The sequence below is a fragment of the Choloepus didactylus genome, chromosome 3 (genome assembly GCF_015220235.1).
Source record: "Choloepus didactylus isolate mChoDid1 chromosome 3, mChoDid1.pri, whole genome shotgun sequence".
Lineage (NCBI taxonomy): Eukaryota > Metazoa > Chordata > Mammalia > Pilosa > Megalonychidae > Choloepus > Choloepus didactylus.
In genome coordinates, this window is record NC_051309.1 from 133562637 (window position 1) to 133588651 (window position 26015).

At 33.1% G+C, this 26015-nt stretch overlaps 1 protein-coding gene and 1 pseudogene across 8 annotated transcripts in view; one reads left to right on the forward strand and one right to left on the reverse strand.

Moving 5' to 3' along the window:
* The window catches only part of KIAA1109 (KIAA1109 ortholog), a 236371-nt gene that overhangs the window by 43866 nt on the left and 166490 nt on the right, over positions 1-26015 (forward strand). For all 8 annotated transcript variants that reach the window (XM_037830586.1, XM_037830590.1, XM_037830591.1 and 5 more), the window contains exons 10-19: positions 1198-1277; positions 3160-3310; positions 7417-7573; positions 7996-8074; positions 10776-10867; positions 12157-12274; positions 22217-22372; positions 22639-22736; positions 24334-24512; positions 24692-24798. In XM_037830586.1, coding sequence (XP_037686514.1) covers positions 1198-1277; positions 3160-3310; positions 7417-7573; positions 7996-8074; positions 10776-10867; positions 12157-12274; positions 22217-22372; positions 22639-22736; positions 24334-24512; positions 24692-24798 — 1217 coding nt within the window. The remainder of the gene's footprint in view (positions 1-1197; positions 1278-3159; positions 3311-7416; positions 7574-7995; positions 8075-10775; positions 10868-12156; positions 12275-22216; positions 22373-22638; positions 22737-24333; positions 24513-24691; positions 24799-26015) is intronic.
* LOC119529826 lies at positions 18664-19019 on the reverse strand (annotated as a pseudogene).

Genomic DNA, 26015 nt, shown 5'->3' on the forward strand with positions numbered 1-26015 from the left:
TAGCAGTATAAGAGATTACAAGAAGTATAATCATTCCTTCTTAATCTCTTTCTGGCTTGCTCTTAGATTCTTTGGAAATTGGCTAGAATGATAGAGAGGGTGTTTCCTAATTAAGTACCATGTTGGCTATGGGCCTACCTTGCCTGATAACCTAGGATTATGGACTTTGCTAAGCATCTTCCGGGATGTGGACTAGGCACACAATACTGTAATTATGGGTAAAGGTTACACTGCTGAATAAATCGGGATTTTGTGAAAATTACTAGAAAGTAAGATGTAATCAAGTGCTCTGCTATTAATAATTTGTTTAAAAAGATTTTAACTGGTATTTTGCACTCTTCAAAAGTGTAGAGAGAAACTCATTAAGAGAATAAGCATTAACCTTTGTGATTTAGTACATTTAGAAGATTGCTGAATTAGTATATGCTATCTTATTAACTAGTGATTGAGAATTAAGTTTATTTTGATATGGAAGAAAATATTGCAGTGTATGACAAAAAAAAGATGCTAAATCAAAGCAGATAAAGACTGTTTTGTGAGAATTAATTGATGGCATAGATATAGTCATTCCAGTTTGAGTTCAAGATATTTTGCTTTAAACTTACTTCAAGTTGATCAACTAAGTGTTCTTAGAATTGCATGACATGAAGTTGTTAAAGATAAAAATGATGTAACATTTTTCTTAATGTTTCTGAATTATACTTTATTATATGATAAAATGAAATATCCTGTTTAGTTTTTAGGGTTGACTAAAAAAATGAGTTTTTAGGGTTGACTAAAAAAATGGTTGACTTTTAAGTCTAATTGTACTTTGTTGCAAATGTTAGAGTTACGATTATTATATTCCGATGATTATTATTCCTTTATTATATTTAATTAAACTTTGTTTTAAATAAGTTTCTCTCATTTAAAGCTTAAAATGAAAAATACAAAACCAAAACCTTTTTTCCCCTTTTTTGTCCTCTTTTATTGAAAAAAATTTCAGTACCATTTAATTATTTAATCTAATACAGAATACAATTATGGAATAATTTATTGTGATTATTTTCTACATGAAAGATGTTTTTCCCTTTTCAAGATTCTACTCTTAAATGCTTTTTTAGTTTTTTTTTTCCATTTTGTTTTGACCATTAACTACAATACTGAACATCATATATTCTGGAGATATATTTAGTTTGCTCCTCCCACTTCTTATAGGCCACCGAGATTAATGGGAGAAGGTTTTGTAGTGATGCAGTCAAATGATGTTGACATTTACTACTACATGGATGAGCCAGGTATTGTTTTCTGAAAGTATGTTTCATAGCTATAATTTTGTTTCTTCTATTATATGCTGATGTCTAATAATATTTTAAATCTACTTACCTAGGATATAAATGAATATTAATAAATGGTAAGAATGCCTTCCTAAAAAATATGTGTGTCATTTCTCAAAGGTTTAATACTACTTAGTATTTGTAGATTAGAAGAGAACAATATATTAATTTTCCCAAGTTCCATTTTCAAGAAGTTCCTGAAAAATTGAGAATGCAAAATGACCGTGAGTTGAAACATTTAGAGACTGTGGTGATAGTTAAGATTGAACTATCTTAGCTCAGGAAGAAAAATCACAGTATATTAGATTTGAGTCTTAAAATTTGAAGAGTGAAATACAGTAGTTAAAATGCTTTACAGGTGACTTCAGTTATAAATGTTTTGGAATTTTAGTCCTATTTTCCTACTTCTAATCTTTCTATTTCATGTCAATCCCTCCCCCCCCAAATAAGAAAAACTTATGTTTTTGTATGCTAATAATGACCTAACAGCTGTGTGGATATAAATTTTTGAAGCTAACTAAAAGTAGCAGTTCTCAAACTATGATCTGTGAATCCCTGGAGGTTGCAAAGTCAAAATTATTTTCATAATAAAACTAGGATGTCATTTGCTTTTTTCACCTTGTTGTCATTTGCACTGATGATGCAAAAGCAATGGTGGGTAAAACTGGTGCTTTAAAGCATCGATCAAGGAAACGGCTCCAAACTATACTAGTAGTTCTTTTATTTTTTTCTGTCACATACTCACCATAAAACAAAAAGTGCCAGTTTCACGTAAAGTCCTTGATTAAGTAAATATTATTTATTTTTATCAAACCTTGACTTGAAGTAAAGTCTTTTTCAGTATTAACAAGATGTGCAGTACACTTAAAGCAATTCTGCATACCAAGGTACATTTGTGTTGCGCGATTAATTGTGTGATTGAGTTGCAAGCTGAATTATTTGCCTTTTTTCATGGAAAACCGTTTTTACTTGAAAGAACAACTAACATACAAATGATGGCTTCAAGCTTTCAAGAGAAAATTAAAATTAGGGAAAACTTGGATTTGCCACTATGTGCTCCACAGCTTCCCAATAGTTATCGACTTTTCTGATGAGATCACTGGTGTTATTAACAATTGTGATTTAAAAAATATTTTATAATGAAATTTGCAAACATTTGGAAAAATCTGCATGACTAAGTGAGCTAACTTTTTCCAAATGACCAATGCATGATGTTACAAAATCATGCATGGTAAAAGATCTATTCAAATTACAAAAGAGACCTGATTTTAAGGTAACAGAGTATGAAGAGTTCTGTTATATGGTTTCAGATTCCACTTTACAACTAACCTTCAAGAAACTGTTACTTGTTGAGATTTAGTATAGTATCAAAGAAAATAGTCAAAATTGTCTGGAAAACTGATTAAAATACCATTTTTTCTTTCCACATACCTCAGTGAAGCCAGATTTTCTTCAAATGCTTCAACAACAGATCAAATGCAGAAGTAGATATAAGAATCCATATATTTTCTATTAAGCTAGACATTAAAGAAATTTGCCAAAATTTAAAACAATGCCACACTTCTCACTAAATTATTTTGTTTTGTTTTAGAAATAATAGTTATTTTTCGTTGAAAGTGTTATTATGTCAACATGTAATGGGTTTAGTGTTATTTACAATTTTACAATTTTAATTTTGAATGCAGTAAATATTGATAGAAGTAACCCACAGAAACAAAAACTCTTTGGGGTTCTCAATAGTTCTTAAGAATATAAAGAGACCAAAAAGTTTGAGAACTGCTGATCTAAGATTTTTCGTGGTCATTTAAAGAACTACCTTTATATGATATATTCTTCAATACAGGACTTGTTCCAGAAGAAACAGAAGAAAATATTGAGGGAGAAATGAGCAATGATGATTGCAAATTACAAGACTTGCCTCCATGTTGGGGCCTGGATATAGTTTGTGGTAAAGGAACAGATTTCAACTATGGACCATGGGCTGATAGACAGAGGTACTTGAGTAAATTCTATTTCTAGTAAATCTTTCAAATGTATTGAGATAATACTGTAATTTTTACTGAAAGAGGAGCAGACTCATAAAAGAGATGGTGAATGATCATATTTCTCTGTTTTCTTCTTTCGTATTTAACCAACAAGTTAATTTATTGATCCTACTGTTGCCAGGGATTGTTGGGGTAATGGAGATTCAGAGGTAAAGGATATATATAGTTCTAGTCGGAGAGGAAAACAAGCAAAAGAATTTGACTAAGTGCTTTAATAAAGGTAAGCAAAGAGTCTGATGAAGAACTTAGAAAGATACATTTCTAAGGGAAGAAAAGATTTGGGGAAGACTTTTTGATAGAGGTAACGTGAGGTGCGGGTTTGAAGGATAGGTAAAAGTTAATTAGGAAAGGAGAAGGGTAAATAATTGAGGCAAAGGGAGGAATTTTACAAATGCTTGAGAACAGTGGAGAATTGGTTCTTTTCTGAGTTCTATAGGTAGTTAAGAAGTATGATTTTTATACTGAAGATAAGAGGAGATCTGAAAGGTTCTCTATTTTTTAGTTATGGTAATTCCGAAGTAATTTTTACTTTCTGATTGAAGAATTTTAAACAGAGGAGGGATGTTTACCATCAATTATGAGGGACTGTCAGAATTTTTATGTAAGTAGACATCTCTTAGAGTTAGCTTAGTTTTCTATTTATGAGCTAGCTTTCTTGAATGGAAAAAAGTGCAAGCCAAATCATCCACTGCAGCAGATATTATTGGACCATAGGTGGGTTAATCAAAGAGTGCCAATACTTTTGATGTACTGACTTTTTATACTTCATAGTTTTATAAACTTCTACCTACCTATCATTATTAGAAGAACTGTATACTTTAAGTACAATGTTCTGTTAATTTGGTACTCTTGGTATATAGGAATACCTAGCAACTAAGTAGCTATTTAACAATTACATGGTAAATGAATAAGTCTGTATTTGAAAAATTTTTGCAGTACACTAATAAAATACTTCACAAAGTTTTGGGTTAGGTTATTTATTTATTTATTAGCATGCATTTTTTTAATTAGAGAAGTTATTTACAGAAAAATCATGCATAAAATACAGAGCTCCCATATACCTCCCTATTTATTAAAACCTTGCATTAGTTACAATTGATGAAATGACTTCAGGTGATTTAGTAAACTTGGAAATAAACAGCTTAACTTTTCAAGGTAAAGAACAAGTGCTTTTACATTACTGGATTTTAATTTTCATTTTATGATAAAATTTTTCTTACAATAAGCCTTGCTGTATACTCTATGAGACAGTCGAAAATGGGTATTTTCATATCCTATTAAGTAACAAAGCTAAATCAATTTCAACTATATCCGGAAATATCAAGAAAAACCTCATTTTCTTTAGCCAGTATAACAGTTATATATTGTTTTATTTGACAGGAAAAATTAAAATAATGCTTTAGCACTGTTCCCATTTGCTAATGCTGCTGTTATGCAAAATACCAGAAATGGATTGCCTTTTATAAAGGGGATTTATTGGTTACAAATTTACAGTCCAAGGCCATGAAAATGTCCAAATTAAGGCATCAGCATGAGTATACATTCACTGAAAACAGCCGGTGGCATCCTTCAGAAAACCTCTGTTAGCTGGGAAGGCTCATGGCTGGTGTCTGCTGATTTTTTGCTCCAGGGTTCTGGTTTCAAAATGTCTTTCTCCAAAATGTCTCTGGGTTTCTCTTAGCTTTGCATCTCCAAATGTCCTTCTGTCTGCATCTCCAATAATCTCTAAGCATCAGCAAGCATCTCTTGGGGCGTTTTTTCCTCTTTTAATTTCTCCGGAGCAAACTCTGGGCTAGCATCTCAAAGTGTCAGCAAGCAGCTTTGCTTGGCTTCCAAGCTTCTAAGTCTTTGTGTCCTGGCTTAGCATATCCCGGGCATTTCTCTCTCTCTGCTCTCTGTGAGAGCTCCCTTTATGGGACTCTGGTGAACTAATCAAGACCTACCCTGAATGGGTGAGGTCAAATCTCTATGGAAACATTCAATCAAGAGGTCACACCCTAATCAAAAAGATTAATCAATCTGCCCCCACAAGATTGCATTAAAGAATATGGCTTTTTGGGGGACCTAATATGTCCAAACTGGCACAAGCACAGACACATGAAATATTTTTGCGTTTTTAGTACTTGAGTAAATTGTGATTCTTAAGCTATATTTACCTTTATTATATATTTCAAAAAAGTATTACAGTGTATTTACATGAGAACCAATCTAAAATTCTTACACTATATAGTCATATTCACTTTGGGGGTGGTCTTTGTTTTATATTGAGAAATGATACTGAAGTTAACATGAAAGAGGAATTCAGTTTACCACATTTCCTTTAGTTGATTATGCCAGTGTCAAGAGAGAACAGCAATACCTTTCTTCACCTGGATTTAACAAAACTGTTCAAGTTCATTAAAAAAAAAAGTTGTGTTCACATGTGTTTACTTTAGTAATGTGAGTGATATTTGTCTCCTTACTTACATGTACAGATTGTGCAATTCCTCTAATGTGACAATTTCTTTTCCTCCTTCCGCATACTAAATTTCTTCACAAATATGAGCTGTAACCAGAAGTGAATATTGAAGTCTGTTTTCTTAACATCCTTCTATTAATGTAAGAAATACAGGAGGAAATCTCAGTTGTTTTGCTATTGGGTAGTTCACTCTGTCAGCATTGTAGAACTTACTGATCTCTGATGTAGCATGACAGACCTTTTATAGGTTTTTAGGCTATTCTACTTTTATATGATTTTATGAATCTTTAAGATATTATTGAGTGTTTCTTTTGTGATACTTTCTTTTTAAGATTTTCATGACAGTTGAAATATAAATTTATTAAAACTGAACCTAATCCTTAGATGATTATCATAATAATACAAACAGTCTTCACATTATGTGATTTTTTTTTTTTGCTTTCATTTATATTTTCACACTTGCTCCTTATAAGCCAGTGAGAGACATAGGACAGGTGCGGTTAACTCATTATGCCTAGGGAAAAATAACATTCAGAGAGATGCAGCGATTTGGGCAAGATAGTAAAGCTACAGCGTCTAGAGACAAGAGTCAACTGGATTCTCTATCCTTAATATTCTTTTTTATGTTTGTTTCTTTTAGCCAAAACACTTGCAGAGCTACATTTTCCTTTCATATATTTTAATTTAATAATGGCAATTTATAATCTATGCTGGCTCAGTTTACATATTTTGTTCTGTTCATCTTATTTTTCCTATTCTTATGTATTCCAAGCAGCATTTCCTGTCACTGGTGACTCCTTTCTCAACTCTTGCTGTCTAAAAGCCACAAAGTGGCACTTCCCCTGAATGCATGAGATACATTGTACTAATGTTTGCTCACATAGAAGACTTGGAAAATTTTTGAAGTTCTTTCATTTTTTCAAATGATAAGGGAAGGCAAGTACATTAGTGCTTTAGCCTTAGGATATCCATTTACTTTTCACAAATCTATTATTCTCTTTAGTCTCTTATAATAATATTGATTAAAAATAATTACTATGAAAATAATATATGTAACAGCCACTTATTGCATGTGCCACACATTGTCAAGTCTTTTCCAAATGTGTTGTTCTTTAATCTTTAGAACCATTCTATGAGTCAGGCTATGTTATTTCTATTTTACAGAAGAGGAAATAGGTCAAGTTTCTTCAGAAGCGTTAAGTAGCTTGTTTGGGGTAGAATGATGATTCTAATTAGACTATCTTATTTCGCTTCTTCCTTCGACATTTGAACAATTGAAGTACTTGTGAAATGTCTTTAATTTCTCACGATACACTTGGATGGTGCAGATTGGTCCTACCTGTGTCTCATTTGATAATAATTTATCTATTATGTGCTCAAAGCTCATTGATCTCTGGAAGTAGAAAACCTTGGAGAAAACCATCTTTCAGTCTTGTTGAGAAATTAGAGTTTATGGTAGTGTTACCATTTTGAGAATTTAAAAAATGTCTATTTCTTGTCTAATTGTCAAATGAGATAGCAGTTATAAAGTTAGAATACGGGTGTTGGACTCTTTTGTTTAATAGCATGTCATTATTCCTTCTACCTCCTTATATAGAGATTGTTTATGGAAGTTTTTTTTTCCACCTGATTATCAAGTTCTGAAAGTTTGTGAAATTGCACAGCCTGGGAGGCCAAGACAAATTCTTGCTTTTGAACTACGAATGAATATTATTGCAGATGCTACAATTGACTTGCTGTTTACAAAAAACAGGGTAATTATTGAAATAATATAGTAGAAAAAAACTAGTGTTTAAAACTTAACATTATTTTCCAGAGTACTTTTATGGTGACTCGTCCTATACTTAGATACTTAGATTCATTTCTATGAGTTTCTTTTTCCCCAACTAATTGTATATATGTTACTTACATTAGACTTTTATTAAATACCGAATAATGGAAATTTATTAATAGTAGATGTTTATACTATAATATGGTTCATTTTACCTTTTATATCTGACCAAATAATCTTAGTGTATTTTTGGTATAAATTTGAACTTTTTGTCTTAGAAGCTTTTAATACATATTAGGATCATCATAATGGTATTTCTTATTTGAAATAATAACTGAAAATAAAGATGATAGGAGTGTAATTTTAATAAATGTTTTATATGAATTAATATTTTTCTTTTGGTAGGAGACGAATGCTGTACATGTAAATGTAGGAGCTGGTTCATACTTAGAAATTAATATTCCAATGACAGTTGAGGAAAGTGGTAAGCTGAGATTATTACCTTTCACTTTAAATGATTAGCAATAAAATAATATATAAATAATGCAGTTTATTAAAATCACTTTGGACTAACATTAATAGTGTTATATTTTTCAATTTTTAAAATTATATTTTGATGTAACTGTGGTTGTTAGGGTGGATATTATGTAATTAAATTATTTGAACACCTAAAGAAAAGGGACAAAACTTCTACTCACAATTAATCTTACAATTCTATGCTTTCGTTATGCTCTATACATCTCTTTTGTGGGACAGAGAATAATTTTCTTAATGTACATTTTGCCAGTTCAGCTGTTGTATTTTACTAGTGTATCCCCAGTGCTGCACCCAGTGCCTGGCACGTGGTACATGGCTGAACTGATTTAATGACTAATAAGCTTTGTTTTAGGTTATATCAATAGATTTTTCATGAAATAAATTAAATACTTTGAAAAACATAACTTGAAGAAAGCAGAACATTTCATATTTAAAATATTAACTAATGTCCTGGTAGCTATAGTTCCATCTGAGCTGAGGTAATCTAAGTTTGTTATGCAGTTGAAATTTGGGCACTGATACAACTTAATTGATAACATGATTAAATACTTTTTGTTAAATGTATCAAATTATTATATAACCATCTTCATTTTATCTTCTTCCTACCATTCTCTTACTATATTTGTAATTGAGAGCAGTTAAGATGAAATTCTGCCTTACTTATTCACTTTCCTGAGAGAAAAGAGAATAGGAACTGACCTATACTTTGAAATCACTAACCAGCAATGCTGTGATCACAAACATAGAGTTTTAAAAATATAATTATTAGCTTTCCTCTTTGTTCTGTCACTTATCTTTGGTGCTGCTATAAGAAGAAGGGAGGCAGAGACATTGACTAGGCCTATTTGCTTGTAAAAGATGGTAGCAGTGGAACCCACCTACTTAAATAATCAAGTGCAAAAGTGACTGGCAATACAATAGTGTATCTTTTCACCTTAACTTTCGGGCTATTTTAGTGAATAAACAAAGCTCATCTTAGCTAGTTTAAAAAGAAAAATCATATTAAATTTTAAGGAGATTCTTGAGAACTGCCTGATTTAGAGTAGATAGTTGGATATTAGCAGCTTTTAGAGAAGTGTTAATTATAGATATATTTGGGGGGGGAGAAGACAGTCCAGGTTTCACAAAATTGAGAATGGTTCACTTAAAGGAGTGCTTCCACCTTTTTTTTTAACATTATGATACATACAGGAAATATTTGTCTGACACACTAGGGTAAAAAGGCCACCGAAACGCTGAGAGGATCAATTTGTCAAGTATACCTGTTATGAAAGTGCCACGGCATACTGATTGTGAGTTAAGGGTCTAAGGAAGTTCCCGTAAAGTTCTTGGATATAAAGATTAGGTAGCTTTTAACATGGTTGTCTGAAAAGCCAAAGGGAAAAATGTACCTAGGTCTCAGGCAAAAATAAAATATAATTCTAAATAAACTAATTTAAAACTTTTTCCAGAAATCCAGGTGTTTGAAAGAAAGCTCTCAGAGCAGGATGCATGTTGAACTAGCTGTGTAATAGTGATTGCAGAGTTAGTGTTCATAGGAAGGCACCTGTTCCAGTTAGCTAAAGCTGCCAGAATGCAATATACCGGAAATGGATTGACTTTTACAGTAGGGGTTTATTACTTCACAAATTTACAGTTCTAAGACTATAAGACTGTCCTAACTAAGGCATCAAAAAGAGAATACCTTCAGTGAAGAAAGGCTCATGGCGTCCTGAATACCTCTGACATCTAGGAAGGCACATGACTGGCATCTGCTGGTCCTTTGCTCTCAGGTTGCATTGCTTTCAGCTTCTGATTCCAGTGGCTTTCTCTTTAAGTGGATTTCACTTAGCTTCTCTGGGGCAGACTCTGGGCTTCATCTCTTAGCTTAGCATTTCCAAATGTCTTTCTGTCTGTATCTCCAAGCATCTGGGTCTGGGTTGGCTCTGAGCTCTCTGTCTCTCCCTAAGCTCTCTTAAGGACTCCAGCAAACTAATAAAGACCAACCTTGAATGGGTGGGGTCACATCTCTGTGGAAATAATCAAATCCAAAGGTCCCACCCAAATGTGGGTCATATCTCCCTGGAAACAACCTAATCAAAAGATCCCAAGCACAATAGGGCTGCCCCCACAAGAGTAGATTAAAAGAACATAGTCTTTTATGGGATACATAACAGACTCGAACCAGCACAGTATCCCATCAGGAAAGTAGGTGTAATGCCCTAAACTTTTTTACTTTTGTATAGAATAAGATTATGGTATTTAGAAACTTTCATTACATAAGGAGTAAATGTTCTTTAGAAACTGTCATTACATGAGGAGTAGTTGAAAAGAATGAAAATACATACTCTTGAGCAAGTAGAGTAAGAGAAGACACTAGAGTTGTCTTAAATAGTTGAGTACTATCATTAGAGAGTAGACTTGTAGTTTTCTGTTGGAAAGCCAGTTAGGACTAATGGATGGACATTATATAGAGATGGAACTTTTACCTTCAAAGCTATTAGGTACCAACCTCCCTGTCATTGGAGTGCATTTAAATAGTGACTGATCACCATTTTTTAGGGATTCCTTCTTTCAGTGGTGGGAGTTGGTTCCATTTCACATTGTCAATTGCATATAATTTTTTAGGTTCTCGTTTATGTTTCAGTTGTTATGTTTTCATTTATTAGGTTACACCCCTGCAATTAAAGGACAACTCTTACATGTTGATGCCACCACCAGCATGCAATACCGGACTCTTTTAGAAGCAGAAATGTTAGCAGTAAGTCTAGAACATATGATAATATGCACACATGCATAAAATACAGATTTAATTTTAAATTTTTAATATAAAATTTAAATAACCAGGAAGCCATTGAATGGTCCATTTTCTCCTTCAAGAACCACCAGGTACTGCTGGCCCTATCTTTGGGAGGAGTGGATTCCCAGTGCTCTGTGGACTTCCTTTGGCATCTCTCTGTTGTTCTGTCTCTAATATGGGGGAAGGGAATAAAAAGCAGATACATGGTTTTTTGGCCTTTAAAAATCCTAAAGTTGTTAGAATGTTATTTTTAAACCTTGTTATATGGCTAAACTACAACTCTCCTAAGTTGTAAGTAAGATAATTTTTTATCATATGTTTTCTAGACCAATTTGATATTTCCTTAGGGCTTAAATAATTTGTTGTGTTTTTAACATGATGAATAAGGTAAAAGGAAAACAATCTTATTGATACTCTAGATGCTTCATGTTAGAAACACAAACACTATGGGAATGTCCATGATTAAAATTGCAGATTGGAGAGCCATTAATCAGACAGATTATTATTTTTTATCAGGTACCACAACAATACCAAAAGCCACTATGTAGAATGGTTGATATTCACAGAGAAGTTTCTTTCATATGAGATGGTACCATAGGTACTTAATCACTTGTCACAGACGTCACAAGATATATATGTAAATTAAGAGGAAACTTGCAATTACCAAGAATTTATTGAACACCATAAGTATCTGTTAAACAGCATGTTCAGTATTTTAATGAATTCCTGAGCTATTGCTTATAAATAGTGGTACATAACAATCGTATTCCTGGGCAGGCAGCTTTTGCTTTTGCAGAAATACCAAGCTTTGTCAGGTGGAATATGTCAACAGAGTGCTGTGTTAGATCTGTAACTACCATGCTGTCAAATGGGAGCCCCAGGAACACAGGTAGCCAGACTTCTCTGCGACACTATATGTTGCATCTTTCACCCTGAGCCTCTCATTTAAGGAGGAATTCGGGGCATCGGCTGCTACTCCATTAGCTTAGCTGGAGTGCATGGTGAAAACTGTATCCTGATTTGTTGTTCTCAGCATTTTCACCACATCATAGCTTAGTATTTTAAGGAGCTCGATGTAACTTTGGATACTGACCTTTAGCCACAGCAAGATTAAAAAATTTGAGGGCCTTCTGTTTTGCTCAGTAGAAAAATAAGTTTTAATTACTTACTGGCATGTGTGACTTCATTTCTTATGTTGTTCATAGTCACCTTTTAAGTTCTAGTGTTTTTACTTAACATTTGGCTTGCAGTTCCACATCAATGCCAGCTACCCCCGAATATGGAACATGCCTCAGACGTGGCAGTGTGAACTGGAGGTTTATAAGGCCACTTACCACTTCATCTTTGCACAGAAGAACTTTTTTACAGGTAATTTTCTCATAAGTGTAAATACAATGAAGTTTGTCAGAATGAACTTATTTACATTCAGTAAATTTTGCTTTTAATTCAGCATTGTGATTTGATGACATCATTCATACTTCCTTCAATCGTTTTTTTTTTTGTACTGAGTCTGTCAAAGGGAAATTTTAAATAAAGACAATTTTTGCTCTTTTCTAACCCAAACAAGAAAAATGTGAACCAAAAATTGAACTTAGAAATAAATGAAAGAACTCATCTTAGACTGGTGTTTTTTACTAGTCTAGTGTGGGGATCAGATGGGAAGATGAACTAATTTCTCTTACTTCCTGAATTAGGCATCAGTGTGGCTTCATTATTTTGTTTTAATTATTGTAACTTGTAAACAGTTTATGTTATTTTTTGCATTTGGAGCCCCTATTTAACACTCCATTCCATTCCATTAGCAAGGATAATTGGGTTGGTGCTATCATTACTTGGAAGCAATTCTTTTATTTCTTGAGGCATGGCTGGTTCTTTTTCACGAGGATAGGAACAGCTTGTCTTGGTCTGTGAATAATGTAAATATTATTACTGCATAAAAGTAAGTAGCATTTATTGAGTCTTCCTCTATAAAGTTTAGCCAAACAGAGTTGGTTTGATCTGTCAGGGTGAATGGCTACATCAGAGCAACCTAAGTTTTGTTTAATTGCTTGTTTCATTCCCTCATTTAATCAGTCATGCATTCTGCACAGTCATTTACTAAGCATCTGAGTATTTTCAGATATTTGGGGGTATAGTGTTGAATAAGGTATAAATAATCCTGTTCTCACATTACTTACTAGCAGTGTGATGTTAGTCAAATTACTTTACTGTTTAAGCTTCAGTTTCCTTATCTGTGAAATAGGAATGACAATTTCTACACTAATTTTGGTATTGCTAGAGTTATGATTTTTTATAATGTCATTACTACAGGATGTCTAATCATAAGTGATTTATATTTGTTGCAGTTTGACTGGGACCCTTATTTGGGGTATTACATTAAGTGCTTCGGCATTCTTGGGGTTGGTGTGTAATTCTTCCCTAAGGCTTGTGTCAGGATCTCAGTAATAGAAATTTCGACAGAAGTTAACCTTTGTCAGCTGAACATTCGAATTAACTGTCAGATTTATGAAAAACTAACAACTAAGCTATACAGTGTGTATTATTTATCTGGAAGTGTTCTCAGCAATTTGTACATATTAAATCATCGAATCCTCATAATAACTCTATGAGATCAGTATTATTGTTAATATTGTTTTACAGATGAAGAAAGTAAGCTAGAGAGAGGTCAAACAATTTGTCTAGGGTCACACGACTAGTAAATTGGTCAACCTAAGACCAAGTAGACTTCCGGCTCAAGAATCTGTTGTTGAACCTTTCTGACTGTAGAGTTTTCCCTCACACTTACGCTTTTGTAATTCTTACTGTGCTAATAGTTTAAAATAGATTCCTTTTTTCAAACATTTAATCCTTCACATTATTTTTCCTCTAGATGTTTCACAGCCTCAGATTTTAGCAGTGCTAGGACTAGCTGGAATGGAAGTATAAGTTCTTCATGATTTTTAAATCATGTAAGTGCTTTGTAGTAGCACATTTAGACTAAATATTGTGTTAGTTACATTTAATAGCTAAGAACACATTTCCTGAATTATAATTGTACTTTTCTAACTAAATTATTTTCTTTAACTGTCTACCTTTATCTTATACTTATGGAAATTCACTTTTTTTTTTTTCCCTAAACTTTATTTGGAGAAATTTAAAAATTACAGAAAGGTTCAAAAAGGAACATAACCAACACCTAAATTCTCATCTCCCAGATTTAACAGCTGTAACATTTGATCATATTACTTCTGCTTTAAAAAGACATACAGCATTACAAATAACTCTAGAATTATTCTTAAATTGTTTATTTTTTTAAAAGGATGTATATTAGAGAGTAATATTAGTTTAGCCTTCTAGTGAACACACTTGGTTATCGTGTTTGAATTGTTTTCCTTTTTTCACAGTTTTATATTTCTCTAGTGGCAGAATTCTGCAGACATGAAATTATCTGTTTTGTGGGTGGGAGGGAATGCCTAATATTCCTCAACAGCTATTCTCATGCCAATTATTGGTGATATAAAATTGTTCTCACAAAATTTCAATGTGGGACAAAATAGCTTTGATAAATATAGAGCCTCAGGAGTGAAAGATGTAAAACAAATGCAGAAGCTTAAGTGTTTTCTTGGAATAATGAAATTGACTTAGATTTACTCTGATCAGTGGGAGAAGAAAACAATATTATAGTATTGCAAAGCTCTGGTACCAATTGATTGGCATTTTATAGGATGTTTACCTAACAACAGATTATAAAGTGTGTTGTAGGTGGGTTTTTTCAGACTAGAATTTAGATTACCACCTTAATAATTTTTTAATTTGTTGTCTAAATGACAAGAAAATGCTTCCTTTTTCCATTCACAATATTTGATAAGACCAACTAGTAATGAGAGCAGTTTTTGGTTTAAAGAGAAATACGTAGTAAAAATAGTTGTTATGACTCTTATTAAGAATATTTTACAGTATAATTTTTTGATATTAAGTATTTATTAATCATAAATATTTATTAATATTCACAAGAACACAGCCTCACATTCATGGATAGTACAATAATCTTTATAATTCATTCAGGTCAACCATTCCTAGCTTAGTGAAGATGGGGGCACCTTTAGTTCCAGTCTTGTGCAGAGATAGATGCCCACCAAAAAATGCTCTTCTCAGGGCTATTTATATGTCCAGGAATCTTAATTATATCACTCTGCTTGCTCCATATCTTCTTGATCAATGTCCAGGGAGGATTACAGCAAAATCAGAACATGTTTGATCATGGAATGAATATTTAATTAATAAATATTCCACAGAGTCAGTTTTAATTTAAAGAGGTGAAAATTCAGGTATTTGAAGAGTCGTTTAGTACCAAAAGCCCCAGAAGTGGAATAGTCTCACCAAACTTATGAAATTCCCTTTGGTTTGTTTGGGGTGAAGTACCTGTAATGCATTTAGTCCTCAGCTGCCTTCTGGAACTGTTCTTAAATGCAAATCAAACCCACCAGACTTAATGCCAGGATGGGAGGGGCTCTGTTTCATTCATCATCAAATTTGAAGAGCCTAGCATAGTATCTGGCACAAAGTGGGCAACTGACATTGATTAAGTGAATCAGTTGAATGAGTGAACTTTCCAGGCACTCTTTGATACATATACCATCATTTTACTTTCTTTCCTAATTGATCAATCAACAATCAATCAATCAATTGCCCTCTGCCAATTGATCAATCAATCAATCAATTGCCCTCTGCCATTCTTATGTTGTACTTAAAAAAATTACTCTTCTGAAATTATTAAAATTGCTGACACGTCATTAACAACTGCTATTACAAAACTTACTCACTGTAAACTACTCTAGCCATCCAACTAATATTTGTTATTGGCTACCAGAATATGGCTTTTCAGTTTGTTCTTAAAAGTTCAATAGTTAACATTATATTTTGATTGATAGTAGGTCACAGCAACTGACATCAAAGAAAGAGAAAATGCTGGACATAATTCAATTCAACCAAAATCCCTACTATGTACAAGGTTTCATGGTATGAGTCTTACATCTAAAAGCTCAACTTATTTCCCAAAATTCCCTCAGAGTCTTAGTTTGCTAGGGCTGCTGAAACCAAGTATGGTTAACTGTGTGGCTCAAAATAACAGAATTTTATTGTCTACCAGTTCTGCAGGCTAGAAGTCCAAAATCAAGGTGTTGGCAAGGCCACACTTCCTCTGAAGTCTATAGGATTCTGGTGTTGGCTTGCCAGCAAACCATGGTGATCTCTGGCTTGTGGAATAATTCAATCTCTGCCTCTGTTATATGGCTGTCCCTTCTCTGTCCAAATTTTCTGTTCTTATAAGGACGCTAGTCATACTGGATTAAGAGACACCCTACTCCAGTATGACCTCATTTTAACTTGCCCAATTCTATGCATAATGACTTTATTTCCAAATAAGGTCACATTTTGAGGTACTGGAGATTGCAAATTCAGCATATCTTTTTGGGGGCCACAAGTCAATCCATAACACAAAGCAGTGTAAAATTATTTAAACTATGATTATACTGGAAAAAGCCAGTGACATTTTCTGAAAACCTGCTTATAAGTGTGTTTTAAAAATCATCCATATTAACTGTAACCCATAACATCCTTTGAAATTTACTCTCTGACTAGTTAAATTGTACTTGAAAGTCATCACTTTTCAGTATATGTTATACATATATTTGAAATAATATGAAATATATAACATTATATTTCATAATAAAAAATGTAAAAAAAAACATCATCCATGTTATTTTGGGTTCTTTAAGAAACAGATGCCAAGACTGGATTAAAAGTGAAAGAGATGTATTGGGGGAGATATCTGTGAATGGTAAAAGGGAGGAGCAGGTAGGATCTGAAAACGGTGAAGGAGAGGAAAGAAAATGAGAATTGGGTAGGAAGTCTTGGACTGCAGCACAGTCCTAAAAAAATTTTGAGCAGGCCTATGGGGAGTTGTTGAACCAAATTCACCCATCACAGGAAAGGGCTGGCATTAATAGCATCTATATGCTCAGTCATTGGTGGGGGCCTCAATAAGAACATAGTAGTGGATGCCAAAGGGCAGCAGCTGGGGTTCTCAGTCAACTTTTCTTTCTGAAGGAGGAGATGTGAGCAACAGATTTCCAGGAAGCTCACATTATCTCGTGTTCCAAATTGAGAGTTCTCAAGTTTTCTTGTTAATGTTTGATGGAAATAAAGACCATAAATATTTCGGTAACTGTCGTGAAATACATTACTATTAACAGAGGTGAAAGATTATATTATCTTTATACAACTCTTTGGTTGTTTTATCAGCTCTTGGTATATAAATTGTCTTTTCTCTATCACATATAATGATGACTGTAACAAAACACAAGCAAGACTATACAATACAAAATAATTTGAAGTGCTATTTTTGAATTAACCTAATAAAAACCTTCACTAATCTGGGCTAATTGGAGGCTGATTAAATTATAGGATATTTTAAAAGTAATGTGGTTATTACTTCACACCATATACAGTAACTGCCATCAGAACAAACACTGACTGAGAGACAACTGATATAAAGGCCAAATGACTAGTCCTTATTTGCACACTATTAGTATGTTTCTGGGTAGAATATACTTTTTAAAAAATTTACGTTCTTAAATAGGTCTCCTTACAATCTTCTGAAATAATGTCACAAAATTATCAGCCCATGGCATCCTGCTTTCCATAGGGTCTGTTAACCCTTTCTTCCTAGGTAATTCAAGAGTAGCCCGGAGCTGAAGGCCCAATCTCTATCCACATGAGGTCAAGGATCTGTAACAAAGGACACCTAAGGGAGCCCAGCAATTCCTTACCTTCCCTCATTCCAGATCTGTAAACTGGACTTGACTTTTCCTGACCTAGTTATCAAGGCCATAGCATAGGAGCTTTTGAGTCATCAAATCTGACTAGATTGGCAGATTCTGTTTTCTGCTTTTCTCATATTTGCCCGCTGTACCTGAATTTTATGTTTTACAAATTTAACATATTTCATCTCAGTTCACCCAAGCAAATAATCACTATTTTTCAACTAATGATTTTTAAGTGTTGCATATATATAAAACAATTCCAACTGAAGTATTTCAAATTACTGTTTCTTAATTTTCCTCCCCAGATAGTCTAAATACCTGGAAAAATATATGATTTAAGGATAGCTAGCATTTAATGAGAGATATGTGTTATACACTGCCCCAAGGGGTCTACATGTTTGTTTATTTAAGTCTCCCTCAAACCACCCTATGAAGTGGAACTATTATTATTTCAAATTGACACATAAGGATACTAATGCATACAGAAAGTAAGTAATTTACCCAAGGTCACATGGCTAGTAAGAAGTGGAGCCAGGTTTTGAAGCAAGTAATCCAGCTCCTTGTTAAAAGATTTTCTGTAGTTACTATGGCCTACTCAAACTATAATGCATTATTTAACTCACATTTAAAAAGTCACTGTTACCTAGCACACGGTAATGGAATTTAAAAAATTATTTTATTTTCATTTTACAAGTAACTAATTAATTTAAACTGAAAAATGCTGAAGTAAAAGTTTGCAGCTCTGATCACTTCCATACCTCAATAGATTTAAAGTCATATGTGCTAATGTAGAAATATTTTCTTTCCCAATTTATAGTAGTATATTTTCTTCCAAAGCCATCATATATATTTTTAAACACATTATAGAAATCAGATGCCTTAAACTATGTAAGAAATAAAATAATAAAAAATAAGTTAATTCAGATGTACATATTCAGAAAAATTATATGTGACTTAAAAGTCAATACAACGTCCTTTACGTTCCTAATCTCCATATCGAGTAGGCTGTGGGCCCCTGGGTCCACCCTTTTCTTTGGTAACAGGATTAACATCATCAGGAAATTTTTCCAGTGGTTCTTTCTCTAAATGGGAACCTTTTGGTACATCAAAACGACCTTCTGGTAACTCTGGCTTCTTAAGGGATCGTTTGGCAGGTTCAGACTTTCCTCCTAGAGAACTCGTTTTCCTCAAAGAATGCCACAAAAGGGGTGATCTTGCGGTTCTCCAGGCTGTGGCCGGAACACGGTTGAGCAGTCCCGCAAGGCCCAAGGTGGTCATGGCACCGGATTCCACAGCTTGCTCAGTGGCCCAATCGGGGGAAAAGACCCGGTTGTGACGCCGGGGGAGCCCCACAGGGCCTGAAAGTATAATTTTTAATATTTAGCATTTAAGGTATTGTAGAAGCTGATAGGAAAACCATAATTTAGAATAATGACATGTTGAAATACAAATAAGTTATTGAAGAAAAATCTAATAAGATTTGTTAAAATAGAAATAACTAATAACATAAAATTTCATTGATTTCCTGAGATACGTGGTAGATTATTTGAATTGGTGCTTATTTTACTGGCGTTTATTATATCTCCAGCTTATAATTAGTAGAAGTATAAAGTAGATAAATGTAAGCGATAAAAATTGAAAATCTTTTATATGGCTGATGATTCAAAACAGACATTAAACATTATCTCTCCCTTCAGAGAGCTTATGGGCATGTCACTTACGGGCATATCTTGTTTTGTATTGTTTATCAGTCTCAAGTATATTGGCATGTGCACAAAAAATAGACAAATGAAACAATACAAAACAGAATGTATTAAATGCAAGTATGAATTGTGAAGCTGACAAATGCATATTGTAAGACTTGAATATGGAAGACATTTCTATGATCTGAGTGTAATCTGAAAAAAGTAAGGAAGGACCTTAAGGTCTGATATGTCTTTGATAATGAACTCAATGATATTAACTGAGATTTGCATAGATTTACCATTTACAAAGCATGTTCACTTATATTATTTTAATAATGACCCCAAAAAGGAAGAGGCATTGTTAATATCTTTGAGTTAACAATGACAAAATTGAGGTGCACAGAGATATTCAATGACTTAGCCAGATTCATGAAGCTAGTAAGTGAAAGAGACATTTGAGAACAATTTTTTTGACTGCAGATACTGTGCTCTTTATGTAGTATTGTGCTTTTTTGAGATGTCTAGGGTTTTCCTTTAACAGAGTGATTATGAAAGAGCATATTTATTTTAGATAGGATGAGAAGCTTAAGTAAATGCTGAACCAAAAATTTTTATGATGTAGAAAAGTGAGGAAGTCAGCCTGATGAGTGATGAATTTATTTTGTGGTGTTGGTTAATTCCACAGGTAATTTTTGGCATCTCCTACGTGCTAGACATTGTGCTAAAGAATAGAGTTAGGAAGTAAGGATGGAATCAGGTTAGTTAAAAGAAGAGAAAGAGTAGAATTAAGCATAGATACTATAAGGCATGATGAACTTCTGTGACTGCTTGTTAAATGAAATGAAAATATATTTAAAGTAAATTTAATAAGTGGAATTTTCCTTTTTCTATTAATAGAACAGTTTAATATGCCCTATTCCTTTTATTGTTGAGAAGGTAAAGCTATATCTAATTAATATTAATTTATATTACTACTGAACTTTGATATGAAATACATTATTTTGCCATGTTAGAGTGACGAATTTCTCTCCTAATATATGTGTAGCTAAATTTTAAATGAGCTCATAGGATATTATGAAGGATAAATTTGATTTCTGATTTCAATACTGAATTTAATATTTTTCAGTTTAAATATCCCCTTTAAAATGCAGAGAAAACTACTTTAAACATTTAATAATTTTACCTATTATTATCCTTAGGATATCTGTAATAATAAATGCTACCATTTGTGGGTGTGCTTATCCTTGCCAGATATTGTGCTAAAATTTCATGTGTATCATCTCAGTCCTCACAATAAGTCTGTGAAGTTGTCATCATATTGTAAAAAGAGAAAACTGATAGAGTTTACATCATTGGTCTGAGATATTTCATAGCTAGTTAAAGAATAAAGCCAGGATTGAAACCTAATGACTATCTGGTGTCACAGTTTATGCTGCAACAATACTGCTTCCAGTTGTCTGTCTCTCTGTCTCTCACATATACACAAACACATAGAGATACACACACATACACACACACACACACTTTCTCTCACAAGGTTCTAAGGTTCTAATTTTATATGCATGACACTGTGTTATGTACTGTGAAAATACAAAGATGAATTTGACACCTCTGGGAAGAGACCTTTTATTGAAAGATATTACTACTGCAAGTATACAGTGCATGTAAACGATGTAGAGAACAGAAGTAAAAGTTGAGGAAACTATTGTGATAGACAAAGACTAATATCTTTATGTATGTACTATATGTACTATATTGAGATTTAAAATAAATTAAGGTAACAAAGGATAAGTAGACTAAGGGTAGAAACAAGATTCTAAGAAGCTGCAACTAAAACATACAACAGTCAACAGTCAACAAAGATGTTTGACTATAAATTCTAAGAATGCTGAGTCTATGTTTCACTCACCATTATATTATCAGAGTCTAGAACAGAGCATGGAACACAGTAAGCACTCAGTAAATATTTGTTTAATGAATAAAACAACATGAAAATATGCAATGGTTCTTCTAATTAAGAAATGAGATTAAATTGAGATACCATTTTACAGTTACCAATTATCATGTAAAAAAAAAAACATACAAGGCAGGTAGAAGGTATAATGAATTAGGGTAGTTAAGCATACATATAAATGGATTCATTTCTCTTGGAAAGCAATTCGTTAATTTAAAATAGCCTTAAAAGATTCCTAAGCTTTGATCCAGCAATTCCACTTCTGGAATCTATGCTGAGAAAGTAATCATAAATATGAAAAATATCTTGCCCCAAAATATAATGATAGCCTTTTTTATAACATAAAATTTGGAAAGAGTCTAAATATCCAACTATAGGAAATGATTAAGTGAATTCTGGAAAATGTATCTAATTAATTATTATCTAAAAGTTATGTAAATATGTATGAAATAATATGGGAAAATACTTAAGTTCAGTGCCAAAAGCAACTTATAAAACACATGTCTATAAAATAGTATAAAAGTCTCTATATAAAAAATTTAGAAGGAAATGTATCCACAGTGCTGGATATTTGAGTAGGGGAATATCAGGTAATATTTTTCCTGTTTTCTTTATTTTCTATAATTTCTTTAAAAAACAATAGGTATGTGATATGTATAACATTTTTCTTATTGGAACTGTAATTTAGTTAGTAAACATCTTTTTATTGTCAAATCACTTATCCACATCTTAATCACCTTTCAAATATTTCAGTATAAAAATTCTTTTTAGTTAGAAAAGAAAAATTGATATTTAATTGATATTAGAATTTTTATGTTTGATTTCTGAATTTCAATTAACTTTCCATTCCCCACCCCTGTAATTTTAGATTTAGTTCAAGATTGGTCTAGTGATAGTGCTCCGGACATTTTTTCATTTGTTCCTTATACATGGAATTTTAAAATCATGTTTCATCAGTTTGAAATGATTTGGGCTGCTAACCAACACAATTGGATTGACTGTTCCACTAAACAACAAGAAAATGGTAAGAAATTTTTAAAAATTAAGTATTTTGTTCATTAAGACAAATGCTAACAAAGTTAGTATTGATTTAGTAGTTTAAATAGATTCCAGAACTGACCCACCCCCCCATTATCTCATAGGACTCTGAGAGGACTATTTCAGAGTTTGTATTACACAAAGCATATTGTCTTAAATTCAGTTTTGTTTATGTGTGCATTTAGGACAATTTTTAGTTAAGATTATGTTGAAATTAAAAGTAAATTTTTTTTCCTTTTTCTTTTTTTGTAGTTTACCTGGCAGCCTGTGGGGAAACACTAAATATTGATTTCTCTTTGCCTTTTACGGACTTTGTTCCAGCTACATGCAATACCAAGTTCTCTTTACGAGTACGTATAATTGGATACATTGTTTATACCACAAGATTTATTAGTAAGTTTGATTTCTCAAAGCATATCTTTACTCTCCTATGCCCATCCCATTGCTGCTCTGATGTATTTTAGTTTTCCTCCACTGTTTACTAGTTTCAGCAACAGAATTGCTGCTGTTTCCTTTTTGTCATTTACTGCCCTTAAGAAGTAGTAGGACAACTGAAAAAAATTTCCTAGTCAGTTATATTCTTAGGGCTCATTTCTAGCCTCTGTTGGCTAATCTATACTTTTAAGTACTACTTCTAGCCCTAATGTTCAGTAGGTCTGTGAACTAGATTGTATACTTGTCTATGTTTAATTCTTATTTGTAAACATGAATTCAAGGAATAACCACAAACACCTTTTTTCTTTTATCTGAAAGCCACTCTTATGTATTTCTAAGTTCAAAATTTTGTAGAACACCTAATTTTAGGGCATGGGAAAGATAGTAATTACAGTACTAGCGGTGGTTATGGTGGTAACAAATAAAACAGTAGTAAGACTAAACCTAAAACTTATTAAACCTTTTCCATTGTCAGATACTGTTACAAGTGCTTGAAGTAGTTATTATTTGCATCTACAGATTATGAAATTGAGGAACAGGGTTTATGTAAATTGTCATGCAGCTAGTGAGTGGCTGAATTGGAATTTGAACTCAGGCAGTATAGCTTAGGAATCCATTCTTTTGACCACTGTACTCTACTGCCTGTTAAGAAGTCAGACCTCAAGAACAAAGATCAGAGGACCTAGAAGAAAGAAAGTGAAACCAAATGAAGATTCTTAGATATGTCAATTCACAATGATTAAAAGCCAGTTAAAGAAACAAAATTTACTAGAATCAAAAGAGATACTAATAATTTTTCAATTAATAAAAAGCTTTTATTTGAGCTTGTGTTAGTGAGGTAATTTTTTTTTTTTTTAGTGGGTGATGTGAAATATTCCATGGATACCTTTGGAAGATATTCTGTGCCTTTTTCTTTTTCACAATTATATGGAAAGTATGCTGTTTCTTTTCTTGCCTTTTTTTTCCTCTTTATTTTGAATCAGAATTTAGTTTTAGTCAGTGTAAAATCTTATTCCAGTTATGTGACTATTCAGTGTAAAATCTGCCATTTGAAAGTTATGTGAAAGGTACCCCCAATCGCCAGAGAGGAGAGACAGCTGAGGAGCTCAGGCAGAGGCATTTATTCTGAGAGTGGAAATGAGCCCGCCTGGGCAGCGCACAAAGTGGCGTCTGTACCGGCCGTGGCAGGGAGAATGCGTTATATAGGCAGGTTCACGCACATGGGAACCTGTGGAAGGAGGAGGAGAAGGAAGAAAAGTTTGTAGCAAAAAGTTTTTTGTTGATGCCAGTCCTGGATAGGGGGTTAATCTCTTATTGCTGCGGGCTGGTTTTCTTCAAGGCCTCAGAGGCTGCTGTTCTCTCTCTGCATTTCTTGATGAGGCTGGACTTATCATGTTTATATCTTCCCAGTTTACTTTCAACATTGTGGAAGCTATATTTGGCTGTAAATAATAACTTAACATATTTATGTACCAATTTTTAAAATTTTGATGGTTATAAATTATTTTATAGGGAGAAGATGTTGATCTTCATTTGTTTCTACCAGATTGTCATCCTAGTAAATATTCATTATTTATGCTAGTAAAAGATTGTCACCCACATAAAATGACTCATGATACTGGTATTCCTGCTGAGTGTCAAAGTGGCCAAAAAACAGTTAAACCAAAATGGCGGAATATTACTCAAGAAACGTGAGTACATGAAATTAGTGACCTAAGCATTTTTTGTGTTTATATGTGGAGAAATAATTTTCATCATTATTATTAATGTTATATTTTTAAGAAAAACAATAAAATTTGATTAATTAGTATCTGTGTACAATTAAAGGAATAAATGCTTAACTAGAAATTTTGTTTTTTACTCTTCAAAGGGCTGGTTGGGTTGAATGCTGGACTGTCCCAAGTGTCATGCTTACAATTGATTATACATGGCATCCAATTTATCCACAAAAAGCAGATGAACAGCTAAAACAATCATGTAAGTTTTTTATATAATTTGTGTTTTAAAACCTCTGGTGTTATGATTATCATCAAAGATATAAAGAAAGAATTAACAACATTTTGAAAGTAAATATATTCTTCTGACATATTTGTATACCTTTATAAACTTTTGAAGATTTTGGCATAATTATAGCTAATTTTTATTGTATATTTACTATGTGTCAAATACTGGGCCAAGAAGTTTCCAAGCTTGAGTTATCTCATTTCTTTATGAGGAATATATTATTATTCTCACTTTGGAGTTGAGGAAATAGAGAAGGTAGGTAATTTTCCCTAGAAGTAGCAGAGATAAAATATGAAACAAGGTCTGTGTGAATCTATGTCCATCTATATAAAGGACTTTATTGTGTGAAAAGTTAGATTCTTGAATGCATTTTAACAGCTATCACATAATTTATAGTTCCCTTGAATATAATTTGTCATATAATCTGGGTCCAAAAAGAAACTTGAGTCAAGTGAAAGTTTTTTGTATTTATTCAGTGTAAATTTTCAATAGTTTTCATTATTGTTGATAAGCATGGTAGCTTGTTAATGTCACATTGTATTTGAATAGCTATTTGTGTGAAAATAACTTTGTAGTTTAATGTCCAAATATATTTAACTTGTAATTGTGACCCAAATTTATATTGCGGTACTTAATGAAAATGTTTGTTGCCTATGTTAAAAGGAACTTTTCTTGATTCTGTGTAACCCAACTGTGCCGGTTTGAATGTATTATGTCCCCCAAATGCATTATCTTTGATGCAGTCTTGTGGGGCAGACATTTTAATGCTGATTAGATTGGAATTCTTTGAGTGTTTCCATGGAATGTGCCCCACCCAGCTGTAGGTGATAACTCTGATTAGATATTTCCATGGAGGCGTGTTCCCACTCATTCAGGGTGGCCTTGATCAGTGGAGCTATATAAATGAGCTGACAGGCAGAGGGAACTCAGTGCAGCTGTGAGTGACATTTTGAAGAGGAGCTACAGCCAAGAGGGACACTTTGATGTAGTGCCCCCTTGAGGAGCCTGTGGAGAATGCAGGGGTATTCGCCTACTCCACCTCCATGGTTGCTAACATGACCACAGACATAGGGGACTGGTGGTTTGATGGGTTGAGCCCTCTACCACAGGTTTTACCCTTGGGAGACGGTTGCTGCAAAGGAGAGGCTAGGCCTCCCTATGGTTGTGCCTAAGAGCCTCCTCCCGAATGC